Source organism: Oncorhynchus clarkii, chromosome 22 (genome assembly GCF_045791955.1).
Source record: "Oncorhynchus clarkii lewisi isolate Uvic-CL-2024 chromosome 22, UVic_Ocla_1.0, whole genome shotgun sequence".
NCBI lineage: Eukaryota > Metazoa > Chordata > Actinopteri > Salmoniformes > Salmonidae > Oncorhynchus > Oncorhynchus clarkii.
This window is the reverse complement of record NC_092168.1, coordinates 19,452,095-19,478,428: the sequence shown is the minus strand read 5'-3', so window position 1 is coordinate 19,478,428 and position 26,334 is coordinate 19,452,095. Positions and strand designations below refer to the sequence as shown.

General features: G+C 40.5%; 1 protein-coding gene across 7 annotated transcripts in view; it reads right to left on the bottom strand.

Annotated features, from left to right (window-relative positions):
- LOC139380527 (calcitonin gene-related peptide type 1 receptor) overlaps positions 1–26,334 on the bottom strand; it is a 59,581-nt gene that overhangs the window by 15,814 nt on the left and 17,433 nt on the right. For 2 of the 7 annotated variants that reach the window (XR_011628442.1, XM_071123264.1), the window contains exons 2-4: positions 13,805–13,911; positions 12,474–12,627; positions 837–947 (exon numbers count right to left, since the gene is read on the bottom strand). Coding sequence is in view for 5 of the 7 variants with exons in the window: in XM_071123264.1 (XP_070979365.1) it covers positions 837–947; positions 12,474–12,627; positions 13,805–13,879 (340 nt within the window). In the remaining 2 variants the exon portion in view is untranslated. Of the gene's footprint in view, positions 1–836; positions 978–12,473; positions 12,628–13,804; positions 13,915–26,334 lie in introns of all 7 variants that reach the window. The other 5 variants (XR_011628441.1, XM_071123263.1, XM_071123261.1 and 2 more) reach the window with 4 other exon arrangements.

Genomic DNA, 26,334 nt, shown 5'->3' with positions numbered 1-26,334 from the left:
GAATCAAGGCGGTCGGTCACAATTGTGATAAATAAAAAAGAAGAGACAGAATCATTAGATCACTTGTTTCGGTACTGCTCATATGTAGCTTGTTTTTGATCGCAGGTTCAGGAATAGCTGAAAAAAAATTCAACATTTAGCCAACTCTGCAAATAGCACTGCTGGGTGATTTGATAATCATAGTCAATCGATCAGTAATATAATAATACTCTTAGCAAAGGTGGTTATCTTAGTTTCTACAGATTGTAAATTTATGAGAAATACAAGCTTCAGAACTTCTGTGAAACATCACAGCACAATGGAAAACTGGATTGTCTTCAGAGATTGATGGGAGGGGTTGAGGGTAGCTGTAGGCTGGAACTAAAAACAAACAAAAGATAACTAATGTAATATATGTTGTCCGTGAAATGTATGTAGTATGTATACTGGAAGTGAGTGGAAAGTAAGTGGAAAGTAAGTGGAAGCTGGAAGTGGAAGCCTAAGTATTGTTGTCCATTAGTTTACTCCAATCAGGGGAGGGGTGGTAGGGTTAGAGGAAAATAATAAGAAAGGAAAATATCTCAAATATCTTTAAATAATATATATTTACAAAAAACTATATATGGGAAATTGGAAATGATGCAGACAATTACATTGATAGCAGCCACAATCTATCAAAACATTTATAAATAGGACAGCACATGCCACATCTGAAATAGCTAAAATGATTCAAGGTTACATTTTGGCCATTTAATTGAGCATTGTTGATGGGAGTTATGGGTTGAAATGACATGGGTCCGCAATCCCCAGGAACTCTAGCCTATGTCATTGGGCACTTCGTGGGTTTCGGGGGTTACCTGAGGGGTCAAAGTCCTGGAAGTAGTCAGGGCAGTACTGCTCTGAAGTGAAGCCTGCCTCTGTGTCGTCCCAGCACAGCCACCCATCCCAAGTCCGGTTACACACTGGCCCTGCAGCATAGAAACCATCAGAGAAGAAACCTGTTCAAATAAAGCAGGAGCACTGAGAGGTGAGGTCACTGACACTGTCTGTTACACTAATCAACACTGTGGTTCGCCGAAGCAGGTCAAGCCAATACGCAGTTTAAATCAATATGTGATGTAAGTACATACAGTGTCTTCAGAAAGAATTCACACCCCTGGACATTTTCAACATTTTGTTGTGTTACAGCCTGAATTAAAAATCTATTACACTTTGATTGTTTTTGTCACTGGCCTACACACAATTCCCCATAATGTCAAAGTGGAATAAAAAATGAAAAGCTGAAATATCTTGAGTCAATAACTATTCAACCATTTTGTTTTGGGAAGCCTACATAAGTTCAAGAGTAATAATTTGCTTAACAAGTCACCTAATAAATTGCATGGACTCAATCTGTGTGCAATAAAAGTGTTTAACATGATTTTTTCATGACTGCCTCATCTCTGTTCCCCACACATACAATTATTTGCAATGTCAACAATGGCGCCGGAGAAAAAGGCTGAAGTTTTACGTGTCCCCAACTGATTATGTTTTTTGTTTGTTTATTTGTGATGTTTTTGTAACTTATTTTTTTACTTATTTTGTACATAACGTTGCCGCTACCGTCTCTTATGACCGAAAATAAATTCTGGACATCAGGACTGCGATTACTCAACACTGGCCGGCATAATCCTTTGTCCCCTTTAACGAGTCTGACGAGGCCAACACGAATGACATACTGCTTTCTCGGGAACAGGCCCAGATCCCCGTGACTTGCGTGAAGAGGAGGCAGAAAAAAAAGGGCCAGAAGGCCGTAGGCGAACCTCCACTTCCTTCCATTCTGTTAGCAAACGTGCAATCTTTGGAGAGTAAAATAGATGACCTATGCGGAAGATTAAGCTACCAACGGGACTTTCAAAACTGTGATATCTTGTGCTTCACGGAGTCGTGGCTGAACGACGACACTATCAACATGTTGCTGGCTGGTTATACGATGTACAGGCAGGACAGAACAGCGGCGTCTGGTAAGACAAAGGGTGGCGGACTATGGATTTTTGTAAATAACGGCTGGTGCACAATATCTAAGGAAGTCTCAAGCTATTGCTCGCCTGAGTTAGAGTATCTCATGATAAGCTGTAGACCACACTATCTACCTAGAGTTTTCATCTGTATTTTTCGTGGATGTTTACATACCATCAAGAGCACTAAGACAGCATTGAATGAGCTGTATTCCCCCATAAGCAAACAAGAAAACGCTCACCCAGAGGCGGCACTCCTAGTAGCAGGGGACTTTAATGCAGGGAAACTTAAATCCATTTTACCAAATTTCTATCAGCATGTTAAATGTGCCACCAGAAGGAATACATCTCTGGACCACCTTTACTCCACACACAGAGGTGCATACAAAGCTTTCCCTCACCCTCCATTTGGCAAATCTGACCATAATTCTATCCTCCTGATTACAAGCAAAAATTAAATCATGAAGCACCAATGACTAGATCAATAAAAACATCAGCACTGAGCTAAAGGCTAGAGCTGCCGCTTTCAAGGAACGGGACTCTAACCCCTAAGCTTATAAGAAATATTGCTTATGCCCTACGACAAACCATCAGACAGGCAAAGCATCAATACAGGACTAAGATCGAATCACACTAAACCGGCTCTGATGCTTGTCGGATGTGGCAGGGCTTGCAAACCATTACAGACTACAAAGGGAAGCACAGCCGAGAGCTGCCCAGTGGCACAAGCCAACCAGACGAACTAAACTACTTCTATGCACGATTGAGACAAAGAACACTGAAACATGCATGAGAGCACCAGCTGCTCCGGAAGACTGTGTCATCACACTCTCCGCAGCCGATGTGAGTAAGACCTTTAAACAGGTCAACATTCACAAGGCCGCGGGGCAAGACGGATTACCAGGACGTGTACTGCGAGCATGCGCTTACCAACTGGCAAGTGTTTTCACTGACATTTTCAACCTTTCCCTGTCCAAGTTTGTAATACCAAGATGTTTTTAGCAGAACACCATAGTGCCTGTGCCCAGGAACTGCTTAAATGACTATTGACCCGTAGCACTCACGTCTGTAGCCATGAAGTGCTTGAAAGGCTGCACATGGCTCACATCAACACCATTGTCCCAGAAACCCTAGACCCACTCCAGATCCACAGATAATGCAATCTCCATTGCACTCCACACTGCCTTTTCACACCTGGACAAAAGGAACACCTATGTGAGAATGCTATTCATTGACTACAGCTCAGCGTTCAACACCACAGTGCCCTCAAAGCTCATCAATAAACTAAGGACCCTGGGACTAAACACCTCCCTCTGCAACTGGATCCTGGACTTCCTGATGGGCCGCCCACAGGTGGTAAGGATAGGTAATAACACATCCGCCACGCTGATTCTCAACACAGGGGCCCCTCAGGGGTGTGTGCTCAGTCTCCTCCTGTACTCCATGTTCACTCATGACTGCATGGCCAGGCATGACTCCAACACCATCATCAAGTTTGCCGATGACGCAACAGTGACCACAGACAACGACGAGGAGGAGGTCAGAGACCTGGCCGTGTGGTGCCAGGACAACAATCTCTCCCTCAACAGGCACGACAAAACCTATTCCCCCTCAGGAGACTGAAAAGTTTTGGCATGGGTCCTCACATCCTCAAAAGGTTCTACAGCTGCACACCGAGAGCATCCTGACTGGTTGCATCACTGCCTGGTATGGCAACTGCTCGGCTCCGACCACAAGGCACGACAGAGGGTAGTACAAACGGCCCACTACATCACTGGGGCCAAGCTTCCTGCCATCCAGGACCTCTATACCAGGCGGTGTCAGAGGAAGGCCCTACAAATTGTCAAAGACTCCAGCCACCCTAGTCATAGACTGTTCTTTCTGCTACCGCATGGCAAGCGATACCGGAGTGCCAAGTCTAGGTCCAAGAGGCTTCTAAACAGCTTCTATCCCCAAGCCATAAGACTCCTGAACATCTAATCAAATGACTACCCAGACTATTTGCAATGTCACCCCTTCTTTTACACTGCTGCTACTCTCTGTTGTTACCATCTATGCATAGTCACTTTACATATTAACTAACCCACCCGCACATTGACTCTGAACCGGTGCCCCCCTGTTACAGTATATAGTCTCGCTATTGGTATTTTACTGCTGCTCTTTAATTACTTGTTACTTTTTTTTTTTTTTTTTATCCATATTTTTTAAAACTGCATTGTTGGTTAGGGGCTCGTATTCGGCGCATGTGACTAATACAATTTGATTTGTTTTGAAGGTCTCTCAGTCGAGCAGTGAATTTCAAACGTAGATTTAACCACAAAGACCAGCGAGATTTTCCAATGGATCGCAAAAAAGGGAACCTATTGGATGGGTTAAAAAAAAGTATACAGTAAATCCCCTTTGAGCATGGTGAAGTTATTAATTACACTTTGGATGGTGTATCAATACTCCCAGTCACTACAAAGATACAGGCATCCTTTCAAACTCAGTTCCCAGCGAGGAAGGAAACCACCCAATAGTGACTTTAGAACGTTTACAGAGTTTAATGACAGGAGAAAACTGAGGATGGATCAACAATATTGTAGTTACTCCACAATAATAACCTAATAGACAGTGAAATGAAGGAAGCATAATAAAACAATTATTCCAAAACATGCATCCTGTTTGCAACAAGGCACTTAATTAAGTAATACTGCAAAAAATGTGGCAAAGCAATTAAAACTTGTTCAGGATAGGGGGCAGTATTTCCCCTTTGAATGAATTGCGTGCCCATAGTGAACTGCATCAAAATCTGTCCTAAATTGCTAATATATGCATATTATTATTATTATTGGATAGAAAACACTCTGACGCTTCTAAAATCGTTTGAATTATGTCTGTGAGTATAACAGAACTCACAGGGCAGGCAATCTTCCAAACTAGTTTTGGAATCCTGAAAGTTGGGGCAACTTTGACGTCATGGCCCCCTCCCTTCCCAACAAGTTATGGATCTGGAAACACTTCCTATGTCTACCACTAGATGTCCTCATTCAGTAGAAAGTGTAATCGAGCATTTGCTGGGAACTTTGACCTAATGGGGAGGAATTTGCTACGGTGTCACAAAAGATTCACGTGCTTGAGGGCGCATATGCGTTAGACTGCTTTGTCTGTTCCAGTCAGCCCCAGATGAACTAGGATTGTCCGGTTGGAATGCCATTCATTTTGTACGTTTATAACATCCTGAAGATTGATTCTGAACTTAGTTTGACCAGTTTCGTCAACCTGTAATATGTAATTTGGAAGTTTTGATGCAAAATTATCCTGGACCAGAAGTAATTTTTTGGGCATTTGAGCTGAAAGTTGTAGCAGGTGCTGCTACATGGACACTAGAATTGAACATTGTGAAACAAAACGATTTATTGTTGAAGTAGGACTCCTTGCAGTACATTCTGATCGAAGACCATCAAAGGTAAGGGAATATTTATGTTGTAATTTTGTATTTCTGTTGACTCCAACATAGCGGAGGAATATTGTTACGTCTGAGCGCCGTCTCAGATTATTGCATGGTAAGCTTTTTCCGTAACGAAAAAAAAAAATGTGACACAGCGGTTGCATTAAGAACCAGTGTATCTTTTTAATTATATGTAGAACATGTATCTTTAGTCAATGTTTATGATGAGTATTTCTGTTATCTGGCGTAGCTTTCTATAATTCCTCCGGACATTTTTTTGAATTTTCTGAACATGGCGTCAATGTAAACCGAGATTTATGGATATAAAATGCATATTATCGAACAAAACATAAATGTACTGTGTAACATGTCATATGACTGTCATCTGATGAAGATTTTCAAGAGGTTAGTGAATTATAATTTTTTTAATCCTGCTTTTTGTCATTTTATCATTTGTGGTACAAAATGGCTGCCTTTTGTCTTTGTTTTGGTGGTGGTCTAACATAAATATGTGCTATGTTTTCGCCGTAAAACATTTAAAAAATCTGACACGCTGGGTAGATGAACAAGGTGTTTATCTTTCATTTGAGGTATTCGACTTGTTAATGTGTGGAGGTTAAATATTTCTAAGAATATTTTTGCATTCCCCGCGCCACCGTTTCAGCTGAACGGGGGGGTGGAGTTCCTGAAGGGGAACCCATAGTCTTAACAGGTTTTAACTGTGTTATGTGTTATGTTACGTTATGTGTTATGTTAGTGTTGGCTGCCTCATGTTATGGGTCTGCTTGTAATCATTAAGGACTGGGGAGCTTTTCAATATAAAACATAAATGGAATGGAGATAAGCACAGGCAAAATCCTAGAGGAAAACCTGGTTCAGTCTACTTTCCACCAGAGACTGAGTTCACCTTTCAGCAGGACAATAACCAAGAACACAATGCCAAATTTACAGTTTTGACTTAAATCTGCTTGAAAAAAAGACTCCAAAATGGTTGTCAAGCAATGATCAACAATCAATTTGACAGAGCTTGAAGAATTTTGAAAATAATAATTGGCAAATGTGGCACAATCCAGGTGTGGGAAGTTCTTAGAGACTCACAGCTGTAATCACTGCCAAAGGACTTCTACAAAATATTGACTCAGTGGTGTGAATATTTGAGATATTTCTGTATTTCATTTTCAATACATTTGCAAACATTTGAAAAAAAAAACATTTTTACTTTTTCATTATGGGCTATTGTGTGTACATTGGCGACACAATACATATATTTAATACATTTTGAATTCAGGCTGTATATGAGTATATGAAATTGTTTAATGTTGTTTGTTGACATTACATATATAAGTTATTGGAGACATCTTCTGAAATATCTTGTTGCTAATGTCTTTGTTGTTTTTTGTCTACTTATCAGTTTGTTATGTACAAAACTAACGAATTAACAACTATTGATTCTGACTAAGCCCCTAATTGTATGGTGGCAATGAGATATTACTGTGGAAAACCCAGATAATGAAACATCTCACATCAGACTGATTTCTAAATATAGAACTGCTTCCTGATACTGTCTTCCATCCACCAAAAAGTCCAGTTGACTAAAATCAATCTTAGGGAACAACCTTGAATCAGAAAGGAATACAAATGCCCTTCCTTGGGTTTGAATTTGAAAAAACAAAAATATCCCTGCTTGTCTCATTATTTATTTTTCTTCACTTTTATCTAATAGTCGGGAGTTTCAGACTTTGTTTTTGACAACAGGGTGGGATGTGGGTTTTAAAGCTTTGGATTGAAATTCACAATCCCCTGGCATGTGGTGACAATAACACTTGAAATAATAGAAGAGCTAGACGTTGCTCTTGATGGGGAGACTTATTTTAGAAAACATTTCCCTGACAAAGATTGGGCCTTCTACTGAAGAAAATGTGTCATACCTCCTACTGTAGCATCCACCCACACAAACATTTTAATAAATCAATATAACACTAAAGTCAAAAGCATTATTGAAAAAAGAAAAGTGGCAAATATACTTCCCCAAATAATAACGTTTTGTTTGAAATAGTCAGTTAAGTATGTTTAGGGTCTTTAAAAAGTTTTGATATTACACCTGTAGGGTTACCCTAAAATGAAATACTGATTATAAGTGTAATAGGACTGCTAATTAGTCAAGACTCCAAGCGAACATCCCCTAGCTGATTGCTGGTGTGACTGAATGCTAATTAGGATTGGGGCACTATTTTAAAAATACATATAAATATATATATACAATTTTGGTTCTAAATATACTTAAGTATTAAAAGTAGATGTAATTGCCCAAATTTACTTCAGTATCAAAAGTAAAAGAAAATATAAATCACTTCAAATTCCTCATATATAGCAAAGCTGACAGCACCATTTTAATGTTTTTCAAATTAAAGGATAGCCAGGGGCACACTCCAACACTCAGACATAATCTACAAATTTTGCATTTGTGTTTAGTGAGTCCGCCAGATCAGAGGCAGTAGGGATGACCACGTATTCTCTTGATAAGTGTGTGAATTGAACCATTTTCCTGTTCTGCTCAGTATTCAAAATGTAACGAGTACTTTTGGGCGTCAGGGAACATATATGGAGTAAAATGTTGATTATTTTCTTTAGGAATGTAGTGAAGTAAAAGTAAAAGTAGTAAAAAAAATGTTTAGAGTAAAGTAAAGTGCAGAAAACCCAAAATGCTACTTGAATAGTACTTCAAAGTATTTTACTTAAGTACTTTACAGTACTGCACCAGGGATCAGGAGGGGGTTGAATGTCTCTGTTGTTGATCTTGACATCTCGCCACTTAGCTAGCAAGTTAGCAAACCAGATGCATAGCTGGAGCCCTGAGTTAGATATAACATACTCAGCTGACCCCTCTCCGCATGTTGTGTTAAACGCTCTACAACAAAGCTTGCTTAGTGTCCAACAGGTTTTCTCTGCCCTTAAACCTCTTAAGTCTACCCCTTCCTTTTTCGAACATTCTGTTAAAAATCGCGCAACTTTTCAGCGTCCTGCTACTCATGCCAGGAATATAGTATATGCATATGATTAGTATGTGTGGATAGAAAACACTCTGAAGTTTCTAAAACTGGTTAAATCACGGCTGTGACTATAACAGATCGTGTGTTTCATCGAAAAGCGCAAGAAAAACTGCTCTCTGAAAGCTAAAAATAATTTCCATGCGTCACTTTCATGGGTTGTTAAAAGGGCACAAAATTAATTATGGACCTGCATGCAATTCCTACAGATTCCACACGATGTCGCCATTGTCGTCATTTTCCAGGGACTTTTTTGTTGGTAAATCCAACTAACTGGATTCAATTTCTTCCGGTCTCCACCAGGATGTTTTGAATGTGCAATTCAAGAATTTCAAGAAGCATTTATCTACGGCTGGCCATGCTTTCCACCTGGCCCACTCTACCCTAGTCAACAGCCCTGCACCTCCCACAGCAACTTGCCCAAGCCTCCCCCATTTCTCCTTCACACAAATCCAGATAGCTGATGTTCTGAAAGAGCTGCAAAATCTGGACCTCTACAAATAAGCAGGGCTAGAAACTCTGCACCCTCTCTTTCTATAATGATCATCCGAAATTGTTGCAACTCCAAGGTCCCCAAAGTTTGGAAAGCTGCCATGGTCATCCCCCTCTTCAAAGGGAGAGACACTCTAGACCCAAACTGCAACATACCTATATCTATCCTGCCCTGCCCTTCTAAGGTCTTCGAAAGCCAAGTTAACAAACAGATCACCGACCATTTCGAATCCTATCGTACCTTCTCCGCCATGCAGTCTGGTTTCCGAGCTGGTCATGGGTGCACCACAGCCAAGCTCAAGGTCCTAAACAATATCATAAACTCCATCGATAAGAGACAATACTGTGCAGCTGTATTCATAGACCTGGCCAAGGCTTTCGACTTTGTCAATCACCACATTCTTAGACTCAACAGCCTTGGTTTCTCAAATGACTGCCTGGCCTGGTGCACCAACTACTTCTCAGACTTAGTTCAGTGTGTCAAATCGGAGGGCGTATTGTTCGGACCTCTGGCAGTCTCTATGGGGGTGCCACAGGGTTCAATTCTTGGGCCGACTCTTTTCTCTGTAAACATCAATGATGTCTCTCTTGCTGCTGGTGATTCTCTGATCCACCTCTACGCAGACGATACCATTCTGTATACTTCTGGCCCTTCTTTGGACACTGTGTTAACTAACCGCCAGACGAGCTTCAATGCCATTCAACTCTCCTTCCGTGGCCTCCAACTGCTCTTAAATGCAAGGAAAACTAAATGCATGCTTGTCACGTTCTGACCTTTATTTCCTTTGTTTTGTATTTATTTAGTATGGTCAGGGCGTGAGTTGGGTGGGCAGTCTATGTTTGTTTTTCTATGTTTTGGGGCATTTCTATGTTTCGGCCTAGTATGGTTCTCAATCAGAGGCAGGTGTCATTAGTTGTCTCTGATTGAGAATCATACTTAGGTAGCCTGGGTTGCAATTGTTTGTTTGTGGGTGATTGTCTATGTTGATGGCTTGTTTCAGCGCAGCTCGCATTAGCTTCACGGTTGTTATTTTGTTTACTGGTTTTGTATAGTTTTCCGTGTTCAGTACTTTCTTTATTAAAGATTTACCATGGACCCTTACCACGCCGCATATTGGTCCTCTGATCCTTTTCGCCTCTCCTCTTCAGATGAAGAGGAGGACGACCGTGACAATGCTCTTCAACCAATTGCTACCAGCACCTGCCCGCCCGTTCAGCATCACTACTTTGGACGGTACTGACTTAGAATATGTGGACATCTATAAATACCTAGGTGTATGGCTAGACTGTAAACTGTCCTTCCAGACTCACATTAAGCATCTCCAATAAAAAATGAAATCTAGAATCGGCTTCCTATTTCGCAAACAAAGCATCCTTCACTCATGTTGCCAAACATACCCTTGTAAAACTGACTATCCTACCGATCCTTGACTTCGGCGACATCATTTACAAAATAGCCTCCAACACTCTACTCAGCAAATTGGATGCTCCAGCAGGTATATTTCACTGGTCATCCCCCAAAGCCAAATCCTCCTTTGGCCACCTTTCCTTCCAGTTCTCTGCTGCCAATGACTGGAATGAACTGGTAAAATCACTGACGCTGGAGACTCATATTTCCCTCACTAACTTTAAGCACCAGCTGTCAGAGCAGCTAACAGATCACTGCACCTGTACATAGCCCATCTATAAATAGCCCATCCAACAACCTCATCCCCATACTGTTATTTTTACTTTTTTGCTCCTTTGCACCCCAGTATCTCTACTTGCACATTCATCTTCTGCACATCTATTACTCCAGTGTTTAAACTCTAATTTGTAATTATTTCGCCACTATGGCCTATTTATTGCCTTACCTCCCTTATCTGACCTTTTTGTACACACTGTATATATACTTTTTTATTGTGTTATTGACTGTATGTTTGTTAATTCCATGTGTAACTCTGTGTTGTTTGTGTCGCACTGCTTTGCTTTATCTTGGCCAGGTCGCAGTTGTAAATGAAAACTTGTTCTCAACTGGCCTACCTGGTTAAATAAAGGTGAATTAAAAATAATACAAAAAAATTATATATACAGTATATATATAGATCGGCAGGTAAGGGTGATCTCGAGTGGCTAGATGTTTTTTACCATTCGGCCATCATATTTGCCACCAATGCTCCTTATAGGACACATCCCTGAACTCTATACTCCTCTGTAAACTGGTTATCTCTGTATACACGTTGCAAGACTCACTGGTTGATGCTTATTCATAAAACCCTCTTAGGCCTCAGTCCCCTCTATCTGAGATACCTACTGCAGCCCTCATCCTCCACATACAACACCCGTTCTGCCAGTCACATTCTGTTAAAGGTCCCCAAATCACACACATCCCTGGGTCGCTCCTCTTTTCAGTTCGCTGCAGCTAACAACTGGAACGAGCTGCAAAAAACACTCAAACTGGACAGTTTTATCTCGATCTCTTCATTCAAATACTCAATCATGAACACTCTTACTGACAGTTGTGGCTGCTTCGCGTGATGTATTGCTGTCTCTACCTTCTTGCCCTTTGTGCTGTTGTCTGTGCCCAAAAATGTTTGTACCATGTTTTGTGCTGCTGCCATGTTGTGTTACTACCACGTTGCTGTCATGTTGTGTTGCTACCATGTTGTGTTTTCTTGTGTTGCTGCCATGCTATGTTGTTGTCCTAGGTGTCTCTTTATGTAGTGTTGTGTTGTCTCTCTTGTCGTGAGGTGTGTCTTTTCCTATATATGTATTTATTTCTTTATATTTTTTTATACCCCAGCATGAGGCTTTTTGCCTTTCGGTAGGCCGTCATTGTAAATAAGAATTTGTTCTTAGCTAACTTACCTAGTTAAATAAAATGTATTGAAAATCATACAGTTGGTATCTTTAAATACCCAGGTATATGGTATAAATGGTATATCACTCAAGCCTAAAGCTAATCAGATACAACGCTAGCAGATTAGCATTCAAATAAGGGGCTGATTAAAGCCCCTTGTGTAAATGACACCAAATTACTGCAGCACTGATATATTGGCATTTCTCTCAGTCCCTCAGCACCTTTTCTCTCCTCACCTGCCGATTGGCTAATGTTAATTCCCTGGATACAAATAAGACTGGTGGGATTATCAAATCTTGTCAGCCATGAACTAAACAAGCTTTTTTTTCTCCCTATTAAATACCTCCTCGTTGGACATCAGTTGCTCAGCTCGAGTGCTTATGTAACATGAATCTAACCCACTTAAGATTCAAACTCATACATGAGCACAAGCACTCGATAATCAAGTTATCCTACCTAATCGGTTGAGGATGTTGCCATTCACAATGAGTGGTACTAGCTTCAGAATTTTCTACAATAAAGAAAAAATAAGTATGTCAATGTAGCAACCTAATTTTGCTACAAGACAACTTTTCCCTATTTGGGATTCAGACGCTCACTTTCCCTCACACAAATAATAATTTACCATGACCCACTATGCCAATGACAGTGGTGCCTGTACACAGGTCATGCATTTTTGATCATTTTACCTATTTTGTTGTGGTCGTTATCTTTCATGATTTTCTGGTAGCACTCAAACTGGGCGGTCACAATCTTTTTCCTGGTGACGTCTGTGTCGTGGTAAACATTCACCGGTACGTACTCCTGGGTCTCGTTCACCTCTGGGCTAGCCACAACAAAGATCTACAAGTAAGAGAACCCAGTGCATTACATAACATAACATACCACATAGCATTACATTGCATCACACGACAGAATAAATATAGAATATCCAAGGGAAGAGTATCAAGTTAATAGCAGAAAATCATGTGAATCATATAAATGCAAAGCTTAAGTGGAATTAATAAACATTATTAATTTAACATTTTTGCTAATCACAAAATTAAAAAGGCCTCATTCATATTTGATAGAAGTCATTTTAAGCTAAATGAACTGGACTGTATATAGATTGTCTGTCATCTCCATCATTAGTTTGTCGACTCATTTGGCTGTAAGCAAATAGCTAAACAACACAGTATATTTTTTTAAATGTGTCTACGCCCAGGGTTGTGTCTGAATTCTATATTTGAACTCAACGGGGGACCGATTAAAAACGCTCAGTCACCATATCCTCATTTAGGACACAGGAAGAGGCCGTAATGTAGAGCCGAGCGACTCCCTTTAAATCCATGTGAGCTCCATGGAGAATTAAACAAAGTAAATGGTGTACAAAGACATGTCAAATCACCCAATGTGAACCCAAATACCATGGGGCAAAGTTCACAAAATGTCATGCCAAAACAACAAAATTGTGGGTGTTCTATTGCTGAATCATTAGGTGATCACTGGACGCAAAAGCAGGATACACTGCTTTGTATTCAATGATTTTAAGTTTGTCCCCCAGAGAGGGATAAATGGATGGGGACAATAGTGACAAGAATCAGTTAACAAGTTAATGCATGTTAACCTACCAGTGTCTGGACCTATATGCCATCATATTGACCCCTTGCCAATCTCACATGCACTTTATTGAATATTCATCAATATAAACGTTCACCAAAGTTATTGAGATTTTCTGCATAGATTATTCACTAGAATTAAAAAGGATACAAACACCATTTGTTCCCAACAAACGGTGGCGTTCTATTACTGAGCATGCCTTTTAAAAATGTAAACATACACAGTATCTTATACGGTGTATTAACCCACCAATGAGACAGTAGACATGGAAAGAGCATTTCTCTGCGCTTATGTGGCCCTGCACATATGTGTGTGCGTGCGTTTGTATGTGTGTGTGTGTGTGAGGGACAGAGAAAGCGACAGAAACACAGACGGACACAGAGAGAAAGAAAAAGAGAGAGTAAAGAGATTAAATTCTTACATCAGTGGGAGTGCACAGTAGGAGACAGATGACCATCCAACACCATCCGAAACCGTCCATCTTCTTTTTCGGCATGTCAGACAATTCACTCTTTAATGGCTATCGAGCTGCTAAGAGGAAAAAAGCCCATTAAAATAACGATCCACATTTTCTCACTACAGCAATCAACATCATCACTCATTCCCTCCAATATGAAGATGTACACCATTTGCTGCGCTCTACCTAAATCCAATGCAATCGAATGAGCGCCTTCATGGGATTGTTTCCAACCACGGACATCACATCGGCTCCTTAGTGCAGCTGTGGACTGTGCTGTGCCATCACCAGTATTTATGGCAACAGAGCATGCACATGTACTCCAGTTCAGTTCAAATTGGCCAGTGTGGATAGTAGCGAGGTCAACACAATCCCAGAGGATGACCAGAGGAGACTGGGGAAGAGTGAAGAAACACCTGATCTCTAATATGTTCAGACATTACAGGCTTGGAGGCGTATTTCTTGTACAGCTGCCATTTGCTCCTCTAGATGTAGTCCTGATGTATTTGTATATTGTAAATATATAAACAGCTAAATGCATTTACTACTCCAAACAATCTTTGAGAAAAGTCTTTATATTGTTCTATTTGTATTTTGAAATTCACATAGATCGTTTGCATGTAAATTACATTTTGAAATTCCCCATGCATACAGTGGACACAATGCTTTGTCAGGTGGATCAGAACACAGTCTTGGATGCTATGTCAATCAGTATCTAGAAGCGTTGCCCTGACACTTTGTTTGGACCGGACATCCTACGTACTGCACACCTAATGTAAGTGTTTGTAGAATTGGGTCTTGTCAGGACCACGAAATACTATATTAAAAGCTACATGGTAATGCTTCAAGGGTTGCAGCATGGCTGGTGCATAGTTTAAGAGACAAAATTCAAACGTTCACATGCCCCTCAGGTCGAACAAATGTGCTTTTCAAAATCAAGGGAAGATGAGGGAATTTCAATCTTAACCAAATGTGGTTGCCAAGAAGAAATGTCTGTACAAACGTCTGCTCTGGATTCAGAGTCTAATGCATAGACCCGAGGGGAGCCCATCTAGCACTTGTAAGCAATAATCCATCCGATTAACAAGACATAGATGTACAGATATGTTTGCAGAGTCAGAGTTCTGCATGATGCATTGGCTGAACCTTGCAGTAATGTTGCTAGCTGTTAGCCGGAACAGACTTTTCTAGTGAGACAGTACTGGAAGAGTGAGCATTCCTGACACACATGCCACCATTGTGTATACAACTGTTATATCACAATATGTTAGCTAAATATGTCTATTTAGCCTCAAGTGCTATGGGAAGGGAGAAGTGCTATACTTGAGTGGTAGGGTTAAATGAGCAGAAATACCCTTAATGGCCTAAAGGAGTAGGACATTTTTATACTTCAAGTTGCATGGCTAATTATATTAAACTGTAATGCAATTGACCCAGGATAATAGGAAATATAACTGAGAGAAAATTGCTGTTTTGTATTCAAGAACTGCTGTTTGTATTCAAGAACATCCAGCAAACAATTCAATGTTTTTGTTCACAATACGACAGAGGTTAGTGACCACTACGCATGCTCAATAGACTCGGTGTGCACAGAAAGAAAATCACTTTCATAAAGAATTCCCAACAAAAATATATCCAAGGCCTACTTCCGACTCAAAGTCCAACAAACATGGTCATGGGAAACTTCACTTTATCCTGCGCTGTGCTATCTACTATTCTAGAGACCCTAAATCCAAGCCAGGGGAATGGATGCCTGCCTCCCAAGTCTGCTAGGAATTAAAACGCCATTACACCAGGGAAATGCTGGAACTGGGATTGTAAAAAAAGTATGGCTAAGTGCAAATTGGAAACAGACAGGAAACTATCAGCTGCACTGTCACACACTAATGGTCCTCTGTGCCAAATCCCCCAGCTGTACTGGAAGGGCTGACTCCAACCTTTTACAAACTGAGACTAAAGCCAAGGATGGATCTGTCCAATGACAAAATAAAACAGACATTACAGATGTTTTATTTATTTATTTTATTTCACCTTTATTTAACCTTTATTTAACCAGGTAGGCCAGTTGAGAACAAGGTCTCATTTACAACTGCGACCTGGCCAAGATAAAGCAAAGCAGTGCGACAAAAACAACTACACAGAGTTGTGCAAACGTACAGTCAATAACACAATAGAAAATCTATGTACAGTGTGTGCAAATGTAGAAGAGTAGGGAGGTAAGGCAATAAATAGGCCATAGAGGCTAAATAATTATAATTTAGAATTAACACTGGAGTGATAGATGTGCAGATGATGATGTGCAAGTAGAGATACTGAGGTGCAAAAGAACAAGAAGGTAAGTAATAATATGGGGATGAGGTAGTTGGGTGGGCTATCTACAGATTGGCTGTGTACAGGTGATCGGTAAACTGCTCTGACAGCTGATGCTTAAAGTGAGAGAGGGAGATATAAGACTCCATCTTCAGTGATTTTTGCTATTTGTTCCAGTCATTGGCAGCAGAGAACTGGATGGAAAGGCGGCCAAAGGAAGTGTTGGCTTTGGGGATGACCAGTGAAATATACTTGCTGGAGCATGTGCTACGGGTGGGTGTTGCTATGGTGACCAGTGAGCTGAGATAATGCGGGGCTTTACCTAGCAAAGACTTATAGATGACCAGGAGCCAGTGGGTTTGGCGATGAACATGAGGGCCAGCCAACGAGAGCATACATGTCACAGTGGTGGGTAGTATATGGGGCTTTGGTGACAAAACGGATGGCACTGTGATAGACTACATCCAGTTTGCTGAGTAGAGTGTTGGGGGCTATTTTGTAAATGACATCACCAAAGTCAAGGATCTGTAGGATAGTCCGTTTTATGAGGGTATGTTTGGAAGCATGAGTGAAGGAGGCTTTGTTTTGAAATAGGAAGTCGATTCTAGATTTAATTTGGGATTGGAGATGCTTAATGTGAGTCTGGAAGGAGAGATTACAGTCTAACCAGACACCTAGGTATTTGTAGTTGTCCACATATTCTAAGTCAGAACCGTCCAGAGTAGTGATGCTAGTCAGGCGGGAGGATGCAGGCAGCGGTCGGTTGAAGCATGCACTTAGTTTTACTAGCATTTAAAAGCAGTTGGAGGCCACGGAAGGAGTGTTGTATGGCGTTGAAGCTTGTTTGGAGGTTTGTTAGCACAGTGTCCAAAGAAGGGCCAGAAGTATGCAAAATGGTGTCGTCTGCATAGAGGTGTATCAGAGAATCACCAGCAGCAAGAGCAACATCATTGATATATACAGAGTAAAGAGTCGACCTGAGAATGCCAGAGGTCCGGACAACAGGCCCTCCGATTTGACACACTGAACTCTATCTGAGATTACAGAATGCATCCATGGTTAACTTGGATTAGATTCAGATATGCAGTGCTACTTCATGACACATCTCTGAGGGTAAAACTGCCCGCTGGGGTATAGACTGAGAGGTTTGCAGAAACATGTTATCTAATCAGCAAACCAGCTTAAGATACCAAGAGTGAAATGCTTAGCTTTATGTCAAAGACAATCTGCAAAAGCCATTTGGATGATTAAATCATTGTTGGACATTCTAAATAAATATTCAGTTGTCGTATGTTTTCAAGACAAATGACCATGACTCAAACAATTCCTTTTAATTTGTTTTATTGTTGGGGGGTTTACAGGTACAATATCAATATCAAATCATATTTTCATTTTATATAACATGTACCCGTTAGCAGCCACTCAAAATAAAAACAAAAGTAAGAAATACATACAGAGAAACTATCATATTAATCAAACAGGATTTTGTAATAATAAATTTGGCATGTAAAGAAAAATAAACAAAAAGAGATAGGCCTACACCCCCAACTCCCCATCCCATTCCCCCCGCATCCTCCCAACCCGGACTCCAACAATTCTAACAATATATCCCTTCGTAAGACATTCAAAGGACTGTTTGAGATTGAGAAGAGGGATATATTCGGCACCAATTTAGAATGATGCTTTTTAAAGCGTTCATAAATGTGCCATACCTGTGTCATAATCACCAATGACAAAGATGACATAACCCACTATGTTGAATACGACATAAACATGTGCTTTATAAATGGTGAAATGTTGTGCTACAAGATGACATAGGCTCTAAAGTAAGGGTGGGCAACTCCAGTCCTGGAGGGCCTGCTTGGTGTCACACGGTTTTCCCCATCCCTAACAAACACAGCTGATTAATCAAATGTTATTCTAAACTGAAGATCATGATTAGGTGATTATTGGAGAGGTGTGTTAGCTGGAACTGAGGCAAAACTGTGATGCCCACCCCTGCTCTAAAGAGAAGTCATGTTAGTCACAATACACCAGACACCAATTACCCCGATGAAAGTCCCCAACATCAGGAAATTGAAAGTGTCTTTCTTCTGGAACCAAGTTACATGTTCCTCAGTACACAAACACGCATACAACAATATAACTAGCCATACCGCAGGGTGCTGGGCCCAGTCAGGTCTTTGACGCAACAATATAACAAGCCATACCGTGAGGTGCTGGACCCAGTCAGGTCTTTGACATAACAAGCCATACCATGAGATGCTGGGTCCAGTCACATTCACTCACTCCACCGCTGAAAGGTCAGCCACAAAATGTTGACACCATTGTAACCGGTTGTAATCAAGCCCTGGTCTCCAGTATGAGAACAGAAGAGGTATACCTGGTGCGGTAGTCTCAGGTTGGACTACTCCAAATTATCTCGGCTCTGACACACACACACACACACACACACACACACACACACACACACACACACACACACACACACACACACACACACACACACACACACACACACACACACACACACACACGTTGCAGGTCCATCAATCCATCTAAGTACCTCTCACACCCTATAGTAATATGTGGATCATGAGAACATTCATAAATCAGCAAACAGTTTTTCACCAATTTATTCACACTTTATGTAGTGTCCTGTAATACTTTGTTTGAATTGGGACACCTTTGGTCATTCATAACACATCCATAAATACTTTATATCACATGACACTGTACTTACTTTAAAGTCAGATATCTTTGGTCATTCATAACACATACAATACCAGTCAAAAGTTTGGACACAACTACTCATTCCAGGGTTTTTCTTAATTTTTTAAAACAATTTTCTACATTGTAAAATAACTATGAAATAAGACATATGGAATCATGCAGTAACCAAAAAAGTATTAAACAAATGAAGATATATTGTATATTTGAGATTCTTAAAAGTAGCCACCCTTTGCCTTGATGACAGCTTTGCACACTCTTGCACACAATTAGGCCCCCCCAAAACATTTAAAGGGCCAACCAATGTTTTTTTGGCTGTGCATGATTGCACTTTAGAGTATGTCATCCTGCAGAACAGCATTTTGGGTCAAGCTGAGGTCAGGTCCAATATTGGCTGGGCACCCATGAGGGAAAGAGGTTGGGCCATCCTAGAAAGGGCTTAGAGTAATGGAATGTGTACAATTTAACACACCATCCTGGTGTTTCAATGCTCTACCAAGATGCATAACAGGGTTATAAATGCTTTGTGAAGCCTCAATTTAATATGATTTCTAAAGCCTTTATTAAGCAGCACATATGCCACCCTTTATAAAGCACAGGTTTATGTCATATTTGACATAGTGGGATAGGTCACACTTGACAATGGTGGTTATGTCACACAGTTACTCCACAATTATGAACCCTTTATAGAACATGACATACGGTCACAGATGCATTGTAACACATTTATGAACCCTTTATAGAACATGACATACGGTCACAGATGCATTGTACCACATTGATGTAGCTCTTATGGAGTCTTTATGAAGCATTTATGAGCTGAATGTAATTTGAAGCGGGACCACGCTAGGTTCACCAATTTTTCACATTTGTCTATTTTCTTTATCAGAAATGATTGGCTATGGGTACCTTCAAGTGTTTGTAAAATATTACTGTTCTCAGATTTTTTATTAATAGATTTTAGTGTATCCATTGCTATGCATAATAAAAATGTTGAAATCCTGATTATTTGACTGTGATATGTGGGTGTCTCACCTAGCTATTTTAAGATGAATGCACTGTAAATCGCTCTGGATTAGAGCATCTTCTAAATGACTAAAATGTTAAATGACTAAAATGTAAATGTTTTACATAAAGATCTCATTACTCTGTATAAAGTAATAAAAAAAAAAACATTTTTAAAATATTGATACATAATATAGTTATTTATTAATAATCTAGTTATTTGTTACATTTGACTGTGGAAAATCTAGCAGTACTACTTATTTCTCTAAATGTGAGGTGGATATATAGCATTTTGCAAATAAAACACGATTATTTGTGTCTCTGAAATGAAACCATCAAGTGATAAACTGTAAATTTGCGAGTGTTAAATGTAACACTGGTCCAGTATCTAAACGTGTCCACACTTCTCAGTGTTAAATTAACACACTTCTCAGTGTTAAATTAACACACTTCTCAGTGTTAAATTAACACACTGCTTAGTGTAAAGTCTTATTTGCATTTCTCTCAGTGCCTTGACTTTTGAGTGAATTGTAGAGTTTCCCCCCATGACTGTATTTGCTAGTGAAAGAGACACGGTTGTTGCATTCGTCAATTTTCAGTCCTGTGTCCTTCACCAAGTGTGATCTTAAACTAATATGTCCTCTTTAAAATTAAATAACAATATAACAAGTACTTAATTAGGCCTTATTTTGGTGGCCTAGTTTTCAGGCATGAAACTCACATTATAATGGCTTGCAAAGTGATGTGTAAATCCTATTAGAATTCAGCCAGAGTGGGGATATCCAAAATTTGAAATTTTATTCACCCACAACATGCATTCAGAATGACTGCAAGGTTGGAAGGACTAAGATATGAAACTGCCTAAAGCAAGGGTGGGGATCCTTTTTGCCATCAAGGGCCATTTGGATATTTATAAATTAATTTGGGGGCCATATTATGCTATTTTCTGCTTTATTCATGTTTTAATGTGACTTTAATCACTGACATTGGTTTTTCAGTTTATATATGACTTGTATGTTTCTTGTGTCCTTGAGTATTTAGAAAAGTGCTAGTCCTATTTAAATAAATGTTAGTATTGTAAATAATGTTGTTGTTGTTTTTATGATTAATTGTTCAAACTCTAATGCGATGGCTGAAACTGCTTATCTTTGAAGAGGCGTTTGATGTCAGCTGGCAGTGAAGATGACGCTACTCGCAGCTGGTTTTCCAGGTTTTCCCAGGTTCCAGTCAGTCTTGAGCAGAATCAAGTTTTTACAAGAGTCAGTTTGGAAAAGAACTGCTCACAGCAGTAGGTCGTCCCGAACACAGATGCACATTTAATTGCATGTCTCATCAGAACAGAAAAAATGCTCATCGCTAAAGTACATTTTGTAGAACTCAAGGAGAGGGAGGTTGTTGTACCTGGCATTGAACTCGTCATTGCTTTGCAGCTCAATAACTTCATGTTGTAGGCCATCCGGCACATCCGCTGGTTCAACAATAAACAGGGTTGCAAATATGTTCAACTCCAGTTGTTTACTTTTAACATCCTTAAACCGCTCACAAAATGTTTTCGCGAGCTTTCCACACTTACCGTCATATTCCAACGTAATTTCAGGCTCTTGTCCTTGCAGAGTAGGAAAATAACCCCTTTGTAGTTGGACTTGCCACAGCTTTAATTTCGCTTCAAATGATGCAATTGCATTCAATTAAATCACTTGGACTGAGACAACTCATTTATTTTTTCACTAATGCAGTTAATCCCTTTTTCGAGCCAAACATGGATGGCGCTCCATCTGAAGTAAGGCCACTTAATTTTTCAAACCGTAGCTCAAATTTGCAAGTCTCTCAAACAAATTCTCATCTCTGGTCGTGCCATGCTTGGCTTCCAACGACAGCAATTCCTCCCTTGCGCCAAACTTAGCGGTAGTCTCATGCACAAAAATGGCAAATTGGGCCGTATTTGTGATGTCAGTCGTATCATCACATGACAAAGATGGAAACACTTGGTTAGTGTACACTGCGCCCGGCCCGCCACAGGAGTCGCTGGTACGCAATGAGACAAGGACATCCCTACTGGCCAAACCTCCTCTAACCCGGACGACGCTAGGCCAATTGTGCGTCGCCCCACGGACCGCCGACGCGGCCGGTTACGACAGAGCCTGGGCGCGAACCCAGAGTCTTTGGAACCCAGAGTCTTTGGCTTTGGAACAATTTAACTTTGTTTGGTGCTAGAAACTCTTTTGCAAATTCTCCTTCCAAATGAGGCTTCAGTTTCTTTGCAATAAGCTCGCTCACCACAAAACTTGCTTGCATAACACTTTCCCCATCCAAACAAGATTTCGTAAAGGCGGCTTGTTAGGCACCCAAACCCCGCTGAAGAGCAATGACTTTATCCACACATGATGTTGTCCTCGCAAGTCATTCAGTTAAGCATGTTTCAAGCTGTAATGACGCTCCAAATTTGCCTTTTTCATTACTGCAAGTGCATCCCCACAAACTAGGCATACAGGAATGCATATCACTTCGACCCAAAAAATAATAATTTGTCCATTTGTCTTGGAAAACTCAACATCTACTTTTATTTCATTTACTGTAGCTCTTTTTCTGACGTACAGGTGGTCGATGATGACGAGCTGCCTGGTAGTGCCAAGGCTTTTTGGGGGAGGTGGGTGGGTGGATGTTTTAAATTTTATTTTTGAGGAAAAACGATATCTAGAGCTTTTTTAAAATAAAAACAATGTTTTATTTATGAATTGGCTCGGGAGCCTGATCAAACAGTCTCGTACGTCCCCCGCCCCTGGCCTAAAGCATCTAAACTGGAATAACCTAGTAACAAATGGGATTAGTTTAAAATGTTTAAATTTATATTTGAGTAGCATACAATTAATTAATCAGTCAATGTACATGCAAAAACACTGATATTGAAACAAACTATTTTAAAAATCAAACCTCAGTGCCTTGTCCAGGAGGCAAAATGACAGATTTTTACCTTGTCAGCTCGGGGATTCGATCTAGCAGCCTTTACAGTTACTGGCCCAATGTTCTAACCACTAGGCTACCTGCCACCCCGATGATTGTCAATGCTGGGGTTCTTTTACACAGATGAGTGTTAATTTAACACTTACAGAGATAATGTAACACCTGAATTACAAATAGACACTAGGTAACACTGGCCAAATTACTGTGTAGATTTTAACCTCTTGAAGCTAGGGGGCACTATTTTTATGTTTGGAAAAATAACATTCCCAAAGTAAACGGCCTATTTCTCAGGACCAGATGCTAGAATATGCATATAATTGACAGCTTAGGATAGAAAACACTCTAAAGTTTCCAAAACTGTCAAAAATATTGTCTGTGAGTATAACAGAACTGATATTGCAGGCGAAACCCTGAGGAAAATCCAATCAGGAAGTGCCTCTTATTTTGAGACCCTTCTGTTCTTTTGCATGCCTTTCCTCCATTTAGAGCAGGGGTGTCAAAGTCAAATGGACGGAGGGCCAAATAAAAAAATCAGCTACAAGACGAGGGCCGGACTGTTCGAATGTTCATTGAAAAATTTTTAAATGACGCATATAGTCTAGTGAACCTAATTGAACCTACTGAAAACCTAACAAATATATTACAATATGATCAGATAAATAAAGCAATATTTTCTTATGGCTCTGTCAGTAATCTTTAATTTTCAACAGACACAAAAGACAAATTTCCTTTATATAAATATCCCCATAACATGAACATTAAATGAAAGAAACCGGTATTCAAGGCACCATCAGTAGACTATATTTTCTATTTTAGCAAAAGTGGGCTAAATTTACTTCAAAGAAAAAACAATAATAGCAATTTTCTATCATCCACTCAACTGAAATATTTTTAAAATATAATTGGATTGAAATACAAAAAAATAAAGTGCAAAAATCTATTAATCAAAAACAACACTTTGTTTAAGGAGAAGTAACATGCAGTGAAAACAAATATTAAATTTTAACTTTTAAACTTGAACTGAGTAAAAACTCTAAATATGTGATTGCACAGTAATGTTCACTTGTTTGAGGTTGAGGGTGATACTTGGTGGTGTCCCATCTTTTCCACAAGTTCATCAATGTTCGGGGTAAGGCTCTGAGCTGAAGAAATCCTCAGAATTGAGTGGAGGTGTTCAGCAGTAAGTCGACTTCTGTGTGATGTTTTGTTCAGGTTCATCAAAGAAAACAGTTGTTCACACAGGTATGTGCTGCCAAACATAGACAACGTTTGAGCAGCCTGGATGCGCAGCTGGGGCATTGTGCCGGGGAGGAAACGGGCGAACTCCGCAGCACCCACTGCCGCATATTTTGCCCTCAGTGCATCATTGCATTGGAGGTCAATCAACTCCATTTGGAGGTTTGGTGGTGAGCTTTCCACGTCAACAGCAAATGGGTTACCGAGCAGTTCCAACCTGCTTTTTTGTGCTTCAAAGTCAGCAAATCGGCGTCGAAAGTCAGCGGCAAGCATACCTATTTTATCAGCCAACTGTGTGCTCGGGAACGCACTGGTAGAGAGCTTCTCTTTCATGGTCTGGCAGCTGGGAAAGTGGCTCAAATTTTCTTTCCGCATCTGCGTCTCCCACAGAGTCAGTTTGGTTTTAAATGCCTTCACTGTACTGTACATATCAGAGATGACACGATCCCGACCCTGCAGCTGCAAGTTTATTGCATTCAGATGACTCGTAATGTCACACAGAAAAGCCATTTCACACAGAAACATTTCGTCTCGGAGTTGTGTTGTGTCTTTCCCTTTGCTGTCCAAGAACAGACAAATCTCCTCACGAAGCTCGAAACATCTTTGAAGCACCTTTCCCTGGCTTAGCCATCGCACCTCTGTGTGATAAGGCAAATCACCATGCTCCGTTTCTAACTCCGTCAGAAATGCCTTGAACTGGCGGTGATTCAAACCTTTGGCTCTGATAAAGTTAACTGTGCGCGTGATGATGCTCATTACATGCTCCATTTTCAAGGCTTTACCGCACAACGCTTCCTGGTGTATGATACAATGATAAGCTGTCAGCTCACCTGTCGCGTTTTCCTCTTGCATCTTTTCCCGTATCTTCGCCACCAGTCCGCTCCTGTGTCCACACATCGCAGGTGCTCCGTCGGTTGTCAAACCCACGAGTTTTTCCCAAGGCAGCTCCATCTCATTTACACATCTTGACACCTCTTCATACAAATCATGCCCCGTAGTTGTGCCATGCATAGGACGTAAAGCCAAAAACTCCTCTGTCACGCTTAGGTTGGAGTCCACTCCGCGGATGAAAATTGACAACTGGGCAATGTCAGAAATGTCGGTGCTCTCATCCACAGCCAAGGAATATGCAATAAAATCTTTTCCCTTTTTCACAAGCTGCTCTTTTAGATTGATGGACAACTGGTCTACTCTCTCGGCAATGGTGTTTCTGCTCAGACTCACATTTAAAAAGAGTTGCCTTTTTTCTGGGCAAACTTCGTCACAAACTTTAATCATGCAGTTTTTGATGAAATCCCCCTCCGTAAATGGCCGGGCTGATTTAGCGATCTCTTCTGCCAAAATAAAACTGGCCTTGACAGTTGCGTCCGCGTGTGTGTCCGCGTGTTTCGTTTCATAATGTCGTCTCAGATTATACTCTTTCAGTACCGCCACACTTTCTCCACACAGAAGACACACAGGTTTTCCAGCTACCTTCGTGAACATATACTCCGACTCCCACCTTGTTTGAAACCCCCGGTTCTCAGTATCCACCTTCCGTTTTGCCATTTTTGATGGGTATCTGAAAGTTAATTTTACTGTGATGCTGACGACTGCTGTGCCAATAAATATTGAAATGAAGCAGCCTACTGCTCGGTGCGTCACCTTTGCATTGTGGGAAATGTAGTATTGGTGCGTGTAAAAGATCTGCGGGCTGCCGGCTTGCTGCGGGCCGGTTCTAATAATAAATCAAGATCATCCCAGGGGCCGTAAAAAACCTTCTTGCGGGCCGGATGTGGCCCGCGGGCCTTGACTCTGACATATGTGATTTAGAGGGATATCAACCAGATTCCTTTTTTTTCTGGCTTCCCTAAGGTGTCAACAGACTTTAGACATCGTTTCAGCCTTTTATTTTGAAACATGAGTGTGAAAGATCACATTGAGTAAGTGGATAGGTGGGGGCTCTCAGAGTGAGTTTTTGCGCTACAGAGTAAAGCCGCCATTGTTCCTCCCACTGTTATTGAAAAACCTACACACTCGGTTGATATATTATCGAATATATATTTTAAAAACTACCTGAGGAATGATTATAAAAAACGTTTGACATGTTTCTGTGGACATTATGAATACTATTTGGAATTTCCTTCTGCATTGTCGTGACCACTCTTTCCTGTGGATTTCTGAACATAACGCGACAAACAAACGCCGGTATTTTGGGTATAAAAATAATATTTATGGAACAAAAGGAACATTTGTTGTGTAATTGGGAGTCT